This window comes from Diorhabda sublineata, chromosome X (genome assembly GCF_026230105.1).
Source record: "Diorhabda sublineata isolate icDioSubl1.1 chromosome X, icDioSubl1.1, whole genome shotgun sequence".
Classification (NCBI taxonomy): domain Eukaryota; kingdom Metazoa; phylum Arthropoda; class Insecta; order Coleoptera; family Chrysomelidae; genus Diorhabda; species Diorhabda sublineata.
The window spans coordinates 25,064,340-25,077,237 of record NC_079485.1 but is presented as its reverse complement, the minus strand read 5'-3'; the positions used below and the strand labels follow the sequence as shown (position 1 = coordinate 25,077,237).

The following is a 12,898-nucleotide window of genomic DNA, read 5'->3' as shown; positions in this document are numbered from 1 at the left end:
GAGAAAATCCAAAAACGTCCAAAAACAAAAAATACTCAGAAAAAATGTTTTCTACTTTGAAAACTCAATGTATGAATATTTCACCTACGTAGAACATCGGATGCATCCTGAAAAGTTTTTCCAGTACAAGTAGTCTCTGCGACCAGATGCTTGCAAAACGGCACATGTAAAATAACACGCCGATCAAAACTCTCCTTTTTTGAGATAATCTCATGCGTTAGAAACGCCGGTACGTTAACTACCGCGCTCACACGTGACCAGAAAAATACTCGTGTTGAATGCTCAGTTTAAACTCTGTGTTTCAGTAACACTCGCGTTTTACTCGCCGGGAAACGGCCATTCTACACGAGCGGCAAAAAGCGACTGTTTGTTGGTAAGTAAAACGCGTATGTTACAAAAACATAGAGCTTAAATTGAGCATTCCACACGGGCGTTTTTCACGTCACGTTTGGTCGCGTAAATTACCGAGTTGGCGTTTCTAACGCAAGAGATTACGTAAAAAAGGTTACTTGTTGTTTTTGGGTGCGGTCCACTACTTCAGTTTTTATCATAGTTGTGTATTGTGAAGTTGAAGCGCAGCCTGCTCTCTTTGATTTGAAAAACAAGGAGTATTTGAACCGAAATTTAAAATCGAAATGTTGGATAAAGATAGCCGAAGCTATATACGAGATGAGAGTCAAATGATTCGCACCAACAATGACTTTTTTACGTTTTTTTAACATGCCCTATAATGTTAGTTGATGCACAACAACACAACATTCATTCGCCGGATAACGGCACAGAAAAAAAAACGCTCGTGGAGGATGGATAAAATTTTCACGTACTAATAGAGAAAACAAGTAACGAAATGTTTAAATTGAGAGGGACAACTCTAAAATACGGTCAAATAAAGAGTCAATTTTTGTTGAAGGTTATTTATTGTTAACAAAAAGAATTAATAAACAATAAAAAAGTTTTTCTTATGTGTCAAAGTCTAACATTTTCCCAGTCTTGTTTTTCATTTATATGAAGGTGCTGAAGCTTAGAAAAATACATCATTTAAATATGTACCAATATTATTTTCTAACTTCATTTCGTTTCATTCTGATTTATCTCTCATGAGTTAAAGCGGTCAGTCAATTTTTCGATTCTTCATCACAGTACTTGGATAGCTTTTGGACCCCATTGAATTTTTCTTTGGAGAGCGAAATCAGTTCAATAAGAAATAAATATTCAAATTTTAATGAACATGATTAACCTATATCTAATTTTTTACCTATAGATTATTATCCGGAAGCTGGAATTCACTGGTGTTGTTTGGCTTAGAAGGTTTCCTGACACACATGCACCATTATTTGTATCTTAATGTTTTTCTTATTTATTTGTACTATTTCTATTCATGAGTTGAATTTATAAACACTCTCTCTTACGTTTTTGATTTATTTAAGTACTTTACACTACACTTAACTAATTTATATAATTTATTCAAACTCTGCGGTTAACTTTTCTATTTAATACCGATCACTATAACTATCTATTACAAATTAAACCAACTGCGCTAAACTAACTCGTAATTCTCAAAAATTCTAGAAAATGAAAAAACAAATAAATAAATAGACCCTCCTAGAAATTAGTTTAAAAGAAACAATGTAAATAAATCGCCTGCTATGATACAAACTTATATAAAAACATACATCAAACGAATTCCGGGTAAATCAAACGTATCAAACTTATTCGTAACAGTATTACGATAAAATGCCAGTCTAGGATACTCAACAGATGTTACACTTATTCCCGTTTATGATAGTCGCAGATAATACACCTGTCCGAAATGTATAAAATCTCGTTTTTCAAAAAAATTTTTATGTTTTTCTGGTTTGGATTTTTAATGTCTTTAAAATCCTCCCTACCTGTCAGTCATAAAATTTCTGTAGCAACAAAATTTAAATGGAAATATTAGGTGCTATTATTTACTAAATTGCGTGTAAAGTTTTTTTCCATTGGTAGCTTATTCTCGGAATTAAAAAAAATTGATAAATTTCATGGCCATCTATTACTACTGCATATTATTCTTTTGTAACTTTAAGTTGTCATAACTTTCTAATTTAAAAATATTATAATAATATAATATAAATTATAAAATTCTTGACATGGTTTGAAAATTCGAATAAACTTCTAAAGCTTCATCCCAAAGTAGATGATTTATCGTGAAAAATAGACAACTAATTGATAAATCGATAGCTGCAGGCCCCTTCTGGGAAACAGAAAATTTGGAAGAAAATTCAAAGTTTACTCAATATTCTAGGATGTTTAGGTAAATTCCAATATATACTTCAATGTAATATAAAAACACGATATTTTATTTGTTATCATTGAATAAATCGTGTGAGAAGTGGCAATCTATCACCTATTTTGCTCAGCGATTGGAAACATGTTCAAACCCTACAAACTTTTATCTGCTCCTTAGAGCGAAAATGTCAAATAAGATTGAACGCGTCTCAACAGTAATTGCTTGTATTATAATTTGTAATCGTTTGCTTATCTTTAGAAAATAGTAAACACAAGAATTTATTTAATAAGAGTTTATTACATACATTTTGATTATTTCTAAAATATCAGCGGAAGATAAAAACAGTTTTAAATACATAGTTGTGGTGAAATGAATTCTCTAAAATATTTTCTAACATAAGCAGCATCAATGATATTGCAGTTGATTATAAACGGTTTTCTGTTTGTACTTGATCAAGGAGCTGCAGCTCTTCTTTTCTAACATGTTTGTTTTTAACGTATTCAATATATATCTGAATAATTTTTATAATCAATAACATGAATATGATCAAAATGATTGCCGAAAACATCCCATAGTAACTAGTTTTGTTATTAGTTTCCGAAAAAGCATGTATTTGTTCGTTAATACCATTATCACGTAGAGTTAATTTCTCTTCTAAATCTAATTTGAATTTTTCTAAATATTCTTCTATATATTTACCAAATTCTCTAGTAGAATTTTCACTAACTTGTAAACTTTCTAAAAACTGATAAAACTTACTGTTATCCAATTCAGATTTCAAAAATTTTAATGTATCGTCTTTATGAACATTGTTCGTTTTGAAATTTTCTAGATATTTATAAAAATTACTATTCAAGAAGTCTTTGTTGAAATAATTATACATCACAGTACGCTTAAAATCATCATCGTCATCAAGTTTCTCAAACTTAGATGAAATTATTTTCTTAAAATAACCAGTGAGGTCATCTTCTATTTCAGAATTTGATTTATAATCCACACACGTTATGCCATGAATATTTTCCTTACCCATTACAGTGCTACTATCAAATTTTACTTGTTTAAATCCATGCAGTATCTCTAATAATTGTTTACAGTCAAATTTATTGTTGTTTAAATAAATATTCCTTAAATTTGGTGAATCGCTAAAAGGATCTGAATGTGTATAAACAATTTCATTGTTGTTAATTTTTAAAGTAACAAGTTGATCTAATGAATAAAAATATCTTTTAAGTGATTTCAATTTATTGTAAGATAGATCTAGATACTTTAAATTAAACAAATTATCAAATATACCATACTGCAACTTTAATAGCTTGTTGTTCGATAGATCTAAATATGTTAATTCTGTCATATTAACAAATAAACCACTTGGAATTAACGATATATCATTATATCCAATCCTTAGAATCTTCAAGGTCCATAACTTTGAAATATTTTTTACAGAAAAGTCATCAATAAAATTGTGACTAGCATCTAAGTTATTAATTGTCATATTAATCAAACATTTACCAGATAGAAGGTATACAATATTATTATAACTAATATTTAGTGATAATAACCCAGGTATACAAATATCTACAACAGTTAACCTGTTTTTGGATACATCTAAATTAGCAATTCTATGAGAAGATCTATTTAAAATCAACTGTGAAATTTGATTATCATTTAGTTTAAGCTCTAGAATGTAATGATTCTGACCTAACACAGCGTCATCAAAATATGCTAGAGAATTTTTTGATAAATTAAGATAAGACAAATGTATTATATCGGTTAAAAAGTTTAAATCCAATTTTTTTATATTATTCATCGATACGTCCAAAGTGCGTAACTGCTGTAAAGAGTCGAAAACATTTGGTTTTAATTCACTTAGGGCATTCCTAGCTAAAAATAATTTCCGTAGAGATGAAAGTCCAGCGAAAGCATCTTGTTTAATGTTCGTTATGTTATTCTGCGACAATTCCAAAATGGTTATTATTGAGTTAGTTATGAAAGAACTTGATTCAATCTCAGATAAATTAGATTCTTTAATTTTCAACCATATTCTACGGAAAAATGATGTTCTATCAACAAGTTCGGTTATTTCTAGCGGAAACTGAACTTTAGAACACTCTACAACCATAAACGATTCCTTATAACCATTAGTATAAGTACTAGTAGTGGTAGTAGTACAGTAATTTGTTGCTGAAGTGTCTTTAATACAAATCATTGATGTAACCAGCAACAGAATCCTGAAAAAGGTCACATTTCTATTGTTTGTGGTCTTACAATTTCAAACAGAATTAGCTGATTCCAATAGCCATGTTTCTTAATAAGGGCTGATGCTCACATAACATTCGGTAATTAGTTGAAAGAAATTCGTTTTAAGAGAAAGAAAAATACTGAAAAAGCTCTGGAGCACTAATTTGAAATATGTTCACTCGTCAAAATATGTACACAAACTCAAAAACCATTGAAAACAACTTAACCTCTTTGATATAAGTATGATCGTGATCTCAAAACCTTAATCTTTGTCAAGAACTGAAAACACGAGTAATAAGCCAAAATTCAAAGCTATATCTGAAAAAATTCTCATACTGCATTGTCTCTACCACACTCCGGACGAGCAACTAAGAAGGGCCGTTACATTTAGATAACGCCATCTGGCAGCAATAATAAATAACATTATTATAAGAAAATTTTAGGTTACTGCACGTCGGCGAATGTAAGATCTTTCCATCCAGGATAAATTTTTTCCGTTTGTTCAAAGAAACGTTCAAAGAAAAATTTCCACTGTTTACACATTTCTCGAAATATCTCGAAATTTTGGACCTACCATTATCTAGAAGAAAGTAAATAGTTTTGAAATGTCTTCATGAGATCAAGAGTCAAAATGTAACCTGGAAAGTTTCGAATAAAGTTAAGATATGATAGATTTCTTTCTTTCAACATTAAGAAAGTAGGCGTAAATCAAACCATTGAAATTTTAGGTATAAATTATTGATGTTCTTCTATTGGAATTTTGAACATTAAAAGATCAAATAAAGTATAACCTATTACCATCTACGGATTATTATTCAATAAAAACATTAGATGGGAAACAATAAAATAGCTTTAATTTCAAAGACTTTACAAGAAAATATTCTATTGGTGATAATAAACGATGGAGATGAGCTTTGTTATAAGATATATCATAGTTTCATGCATCCTCTGAATTTATTCGCTTGCATACACAAATACGCTATATGAATATATTATTAGATGAATATAAAACAAGCATATCTATCTATCTAAAAGGGTCAAATAATAATAAATGAAATGTTTACCTTGACGTGGACATTTCTTAAATCAAATGTTGTAATAGAATCGGTATGTTCTTTAGAATAGTTGAAATTATTATGAATCGAGAGACAATTGCAATTTATCTCATTTTGAATTTAAGATAAAACAACTTCCGCAACAACATTATTACAATTATTCAATGATAAACTAAATAATATTATAAAAAATTTGCAATTAATCTAACAGTTAGTGATAACAATAAGTAACATTGTATTTCTGTTGAATGAATTTTAAATTTTAAAACAAATTCAATTCTTAGTTCAGAATTATCATTCTAATTTTGATTTTTTTATATACCCGAAACAAATGTTTATTAATGTGTCACCCCTTCTAAAATACTCATCACGTCAGATTTTTTTCTTCAACCAAATCCTTTCTTTTAACTACCGTACATAGCTTCAATTTAATATTCGTCAATTCTCATCCACGAATTATGTCGTCACCCAACCAGACTAAAGCTAAGGACCCATTTTTAACACGTGTCGTGTTAACACGCATTAACACGTGTTATATAAATATCTATTACGTTATTTAAAATAGATCTATGGATATTATTGTGATATGTCGTCGGAGACCGACAAAACGCTTTAACACGTCATAGCGCGTGTTTTCAATATCTACGTTGGTCAGATTTTCGTCAGAAAAGTTACAAAGTGTTGTAGGTTAACACCTAACCACCTGTGCCGAGTTTGTTCTGAGCGTGACTGGAAACTGTTTCCGTAACTATATTCGTTTCCGTAATATATCTATAACTAGCAATACCCGTTGTGGCTTCGCCCGCGGTTTATTGAACCTCGCGTAATATAGGGATAATTCTATGAGAAATGACTTATGTATTCTATGCATTAATTCAATTTGGAAGTGTTATAAAGAAAAGACACATTATCATTTAAAAATTGCACACATTTATTATTTATACGATAAATAATATAACAAATACATACATACATGTCATTAACATAAAGATATTAAATAAATGATTTATTATTAAAGTAACAATAATTACAAAAACGCAAAACAAAATATTGTATCATATATAATTTATATCAATACTTCTATGTAAACCACATTAATTGTTTTGCCATCTTTTGCCAAATAACTAAACTTGACGGAGAACTTACTCGTGAACAGGCTACATAAAATTGACCATGGGAGAAACAGTTCTCTCTCAAATCGATTTCTGCCACTTTCAAATATTTACCTTGTGATAAAACGGAGAAATTAGTTTTTAGATATTCACACGGGACCCATTTCTAAAAAAGAATCGCTTTTATATATCATTTCGTCATGAAGAATTGCTAAATATATGGTTCCGTCATAAAAATTTTTGTTCAACTCTTTAAACCCTTTCCAAGTCGAATTTTGAAAGTCGCAGAAATTTATTTTTAGGTATTTGTACGGAGAATGTTTTAGTGCAAAAACGAAGTCGATATCTCAATTAGCGGCCGAGAAAAACGAAAAAATAGAATTTGCAAACGTACCCCGTTTTACCCCTTTAAAATCGAAATTTCGCAGAATCCTTTCTTACACACCGATACAAACATACCCTCAAAATTTCATGTCTCTATCTTTAATAGCCTTGTTTGGGCGTTGATGAGTGAATGAATCAGTCAGTCAGTCAGGACATCTTCTCTTATACATATAGATTATATTTATGTTAATTGAGGTACAATTTATAGAAGAGGTACAAAAGTATGAGTTTTTGTACAATTTCCGAAATAAGTACTACCGAGACCAACGAAAACATCAATCTCAAACCAATACCTATGTTTCAGAAAAGACTCAAGGAAGTTCCTTTTCTAATACACTAATTAATTTTACAAATTTATAAAATGTTATTCTACTTTTCCAAAAATAATATTATGTTTAGTTTTATAATAATTTTATACTCGGTTGTATTTAAGAAAATATAATATTGTATTTTGTTGTTTTCTATCTTGAAGTTATTAAAAGTCGTTACTCTGGAGATATTGCTTCTCTAAAATTTGTATTTTGCTTCTTTAATTTACTTCCTAGTAAATTGTAAACCACGTCGAATCCCTTCTTGTTAATCCTGATATACGTTTTACACCTGTCCTCGTCATTGCTAATTTCGGGCCACAGAACATGATATTCACCACATTCCTGCCTACGTTGGTTTATTGGATGAACCCAGTATACCCTGGATTCATACTGTAGCACAAGCAATGCTGCAGTAACCGCAACCATTTCCTCTTCTTCATCCAACCAATCCATGTCTTCTTGTAGGTGCTCCATTACATTATAAGCTCCGGAGGATTGTGAATGTGTGAACCTGAAGGTCGAGGATACTACTTAACAGGTTAAAAACATCAAAATGTCAACTGGCACATACGTTTTATAACACACACATGTGTCCGGCCTATCTGATGTGTCGCATTCTGACGTGTCGTGTTGACACTTGTTAACACGACACGTGTTAAAAATGTGTCCTTAGCTTAATAGTTACCATTAAAAATTATTCTTCAGAGGCATCAAACTATCTTTAAATCTTACAGTTCACTGAAGACAAACTTGAATCAAAATTGAAAAATTCACTTCACGTCATATTATCCATAAACGAGGATTAATTGACGGTTTGTTTCCATCCGAATCAACCGTAAAACTAAAACGCTTCAGACAAGAAGAAATCCAAAAATTAATTGGCATACTCCATATTCAAATTCGAATCAGCCTATCCTGTTCCCCGACATAGATGCCATAGTTGCGACATCCCCAAAATTCAACATCAACTTCGACTTCGACTTGGAAAATATCCGACTAGACTAACCTCAAGAAATTCGCAGCCAACCGTTTGAAAATTAACTCGATTTTCATTTCAAGGACCCTTCCTACATCCCCAGTGCTAGAACTGTTCTTATATATGGACTCCTCATAATTGGCAGCTGCTACCTAGTTTATAGCAAATACATCAAACAAGATTCGAACTCCAACACCTCAACATATAGACCACCGCGATGCTCGTCTTCCTCTTTATCCCTCCGAAGCCGAATCTATGGAGGGAGGAATTATGTCGTCACCCAACATAGGTACCCATAAGAAAATACTGACGGCATGCATCCCACAGTCGATTTCCCTGAAGCAGCCTTTTCAAAAACTCTAGCAAAATCGCTGGTGTTCTCAAGAGTAATAATATCAAAGACAGTCTTCAACTCGCTTTCAGTTCAATAACATATATTTTTATTGTAATTATTTTCATATTTTCTATTAATTGTAATAATATATATTTCTAAAAAGCTACTTCGAGCTATCAAATTTACTATTCACGTCCAATATCTTGTTTCAAATCTCAATTTTTCAAGTCTCCAGTGAAAAGTGCAAACAAAGTTTTAATTGTTTTTTTTTATATTTGTGGACAAGTTATATTTTCAAAAAAGAGGAGATATGTTCTTTTAAATGCATCTTCATTATTTTATATTTTCTTATTCTAAACCAAAATAAAAAGAAAGCTGCAAGATTTTTCTACTAAATTGGTTACCTTTCATTTGGTTTACGAATGTTACTTTTGTGTTACGAAGACAACGGGATACATTACAAAAAATAAGACAAATATTGTATATACATATATATTAATCCACCAAACAACATTCGGAAGATCTTTCATACCTACAAACTGGGACTTAAGGGAATCTTTGGGAAGGAGCACAATATTTCCAACTATTAGAGAAAAAAACTAAAAGTCTGCCTGGAAGTCATTCATAAAGGTTGTGAAAGATTTTTTGAGATATGAAAAAAGTGAAAATTATGAAGATGTAGCTGACTTATAAAAAGAGTAAATGAGTAATTGAAGATTAATTTCCTGCACTCATATTTGAATTCTTTCCCTGACAACTTAGGAACAGGAGGAGCATTTTCATCAAGATTTTGAAATTTTTAAAGAACATCATCTGAGATTTTCTAAAGGCAATATGTTAGAGGAATACTGTTGGTCTATAATAAGAGAAATTGGCCCAAATATACCAACATTTGTGATTTCCACTTATTTTGTTATTGTATTAAGTACTTTCAAAACCAGAGGTGAAAAAACATGTTTATTATTTCTACCATTACCTAAGTAAACCATCATTAATAACTTTCACCTGGGGTAAAAACTACTGTAATCAATATCATCAAAATTACTGCTTAATTCTTTCAATAACTACACTTTTGAGAAAAAAAAATCGGCTCAAACACCCTTGCAATCGCAAGTCACAGGCACAAATCTTTAAATTTAAAACTTTGTTACAGCTCTTAGTCGCCCCAAATTGACACTCAACTTCACCGAAATTGGAAGTCGACAAAAACATAGTCTAGGACTAACTCTTTCATTGACGTTAAATTCAAATATGAATCAATCCTCTAGTTCCGATACGATCGACGTTTATTTACCTCTGGAAAAACAAGGGTATGTTATTTATATTTCACAAACCAGGCCTAAATATATTGTTACTATCTTTAGTTAGAGGGACTGGTACCTTTTGCTTTATATTTTTGCATTATTTTTTTTTGTATTTTAGATGGTTTCATGGACAAATCAGCAGAGTTGAAGCGGAAAATGTACTCAGGGTTCTACGCGAAGGAAGCTTTTTGGTGCGAAATAGCGAGTCTATTAAAAATGATTTTTCGTTATCTCTGAAGTAAGTACCGTCACATACATCACGATTTTATTTCCGATGTGGTTACTAATCACAAAATTATTTTTTTCAGGAGTGCAAGGGGGTTTATGCATATGCGTATCCAGAAAAATTCAGAAGATGGTAGTTTCGTACTGGGACAATTTAGTAAACCATTCAAATCGATACCGGAAATGATCAAACACTTCTCAATAAATCGCCTACCAATCCGCGGAGCTGAACATATGTGTTTGTTACAGCCAGTTATAGCACAACTTTTGTGATAAGGATTGAATTAATGGCGATCTTTTCTAAAAATTTTCAGGTTGCAATATTTTATCTCTAGACCAAACTGGACAATACGGTTAATCAAATGGTAGAGTAAATATTTTTAAATAATTATATAAACATTTGATTTCTGATGTTATTTGGTCGAGTATTGTTTTGAGGTTATGTTCTGGTCCTAGTAATTCATCATGCCACTAATTTCAGTTCAAACGTAAGTTTCGTCTCTCGTTTTATTTTTTTTTACTTTTGATTATTTATTCACCACTTCTTTCGGAATATATGATAATTTTGTCTGCGATCTCCATTGTAGCAACATCTTCGTACGACCCACGCGTCTTGAAGTTTTGATTGTTTCGTTTGTTATTCTTGGTTACTTTTCCAGAATTTTCCAGAGCTAACACCGAGCTTAATTTTTTTACGTTCAAAAGAATTTTAATTCAATTTCAATTTCAAATGTCGCGTCGCTTAAACTTCTATAACCAAATTTTTAAGTATATCTGTATGGTACTAACGTCAAGAAAAATAAACGAAACTCTGGTGGCGTCATCTATGAGTCCAATCAAAATGAAAATAAAAACGTTAATGACAGATAAAATGGAGAGGTTTCAACAAAGAAAAATAATAATTTCGACTCCTCAGTAGAATAATGATTAAAACGATGATTATTATTGAGAGTGTAGACCTAGAACATAATCCTGAAATAAGACTTCATTCAATTTTATAATATTCAGCTGTGGTACTAGTATTGTAATCAAAACATATATAGAAATATATAGAAAAACTGACATTATTTGACGATCTATTCCCTATTTTTTCCCGTTTGGTCTACAATACATAACAAAATGTTAAAACACATTATATACCAATCTCTTACACAAAAACTAAAATACCACAATCAGAGAATTTTATTCCGCAGACTATCCTAGCGAGAAATTACCTATACAGACAGATTTTTAAGTTCATTCGCAAAGTTGTGGATACCTAGATCCGTCTATATCCTTATACTATACCTTTTATTAGCACCCCTACTTCTGCTTCAACACCTTCAGAAGTCTTTGAGCCATCCATTTATAATTAGAGTCAACAAGAATACACATTAGTAGAGAAAGAGCGAAGCTCGCCGAGTTATTTTATTAGGAGGAATAGGGATATTTTTATATGGGTTATGGTTAAGGTGACCAGATTTTTCGATGGGCAAAGCGGGACAACTCTGAAGGAGGGAAGGGGTCTCAACAAAAATTTTCATACAGAATAAAAACAATATTTTAAATAAATAAACATTAATTAATAAAATAAAAAATGTATAATATTTTATTCCTAGACATATTTTTTGTTTGAGTGAATTTTTTTCAATAGATTGTTTAATTACTTACCTCAATTTTCTATGGTAAGGGACAAATAAAATGTAACTGGGTAGCAAAAGCAATATGTTAGTCGTCGTAGTCCGTAGAATTCTTAGAACACAAAACAAATTGAAGGATTCTTAGAACGCAAAGCAATGATTTTCATAAATATAAAATTTAACTTTATTCTAAAGGTCCAGACTTTTGAAAAACATCACAGGACGCCATAAGCGAGACGTCTGGTCACCTTAGTCATGGTCACTCGCTTACCATGTGTGCTCTCCCTTACTATAGCGTATGGAATTAAATTAACAATTTGAGGAAGGTATAAAATATGAAATAATGAGGCTCGACGCTTGTATTGACAAGCTCCAGCTGTAGTATTCCATATCGTCGGCCAATTGGCTAATTAACAAGCACAATCGTTAAAGTAAAAGAACTACTACTACTATTACTCTAAGAGCCAGTGTTTCGCAGACTTACTGTACGTTGTGAATGTCAATATTTATGCCTTTCGACTTCTAGGTACGCTCAAATGAACCCTCGATGGAAATAGTGAATCCCCATTTCATTAAAGGCAGGAGAAACAGTATATCTGGCATTAATATGAAATTTGCTACTATACTGTAAGTCTGCAGAACACTGGTTCTCAGTCTATGTAGTATGAACTGTGACTGGTATACGTTTCAAGCTGTTTGAACTTGTTTTGTGTAAGAGTAATACACTGGCTTCCATATTTAGAATAAACATATTATTTATTGTGTTAATTTTTCTACATGTTAATTATTTTTTTAACGATTCATATAAAATATGACGTAGTTAGTATTTCTCCATATGAAATGTTTTTATAATATATCTACGTAAAAATATAGAACAAAACTATTATATTTCGCAATAATATATCATTAATTATGGAATGTGCAATATTTTATAGCCTACAATTGTACACTTAATACGAGAAATTGTTTAGAATATTTACAATAGTCTTCCATCAATTTAATTTTTTACTAATAAGGATGATTTCACAGATAATAAATATCAATTAAACACAGAAGATGATTGATGTGGAA

The 12,898-nt window shown here is 31.0% G+C and overlaps 2 protein-coding genes across 2 annotated transcripts in view; one reads left to right on the top strand and one right to left on the bottom strand.

Annotated features, from left to right (window-relative positions):
• The window catches only part of LOC130451276 (uncharacterized), a 233,867-nt gene extending 222,601 nt beyond the window's left edge, over positions 1-11,266 (top strand). The window contains exons 9-11 of the mRNA XM_056790184.1: positions 9,833-9,989; positions 10,102-10,221; positions 10,292-11,266. Of these exons, the coding sequence (XP_056646162.1) occupies positions 9,833-9,989; positions 10,102-10,221; positions 10,292-10,481 (467 nt within the window). The 3' untranslated portion in view covers positions 10,482-11,266. The remainder of the gene's footprint in view (positions 1-9,832; positions 9,990-10,101; positions 10,222-10,291) is intronic.
• On the bottom strand, positions 2,547-5,736 carry LOC130451277 (toll-like receptor 7). Its single transcript, XM_056790186.1, has 2 exons — positions 5,572-5,736; positions 2,547-4,497 (listed from the first exon to the last, which is right to left on the bottom strand). Exons 1-2 carry the CDS (start codon positions 5,583-5,585, stop codon positions 2,694-2,696), a joined length of 1,818 nt encoding a protein of 605 aa, XP_056646164.1. The 5' UTR covers positions 5,586-5,736; the 3' UTR covers positions 2,547-2,693.
• Positions 11,267-12,898: the final 1,632 nt, after the last annotated feature.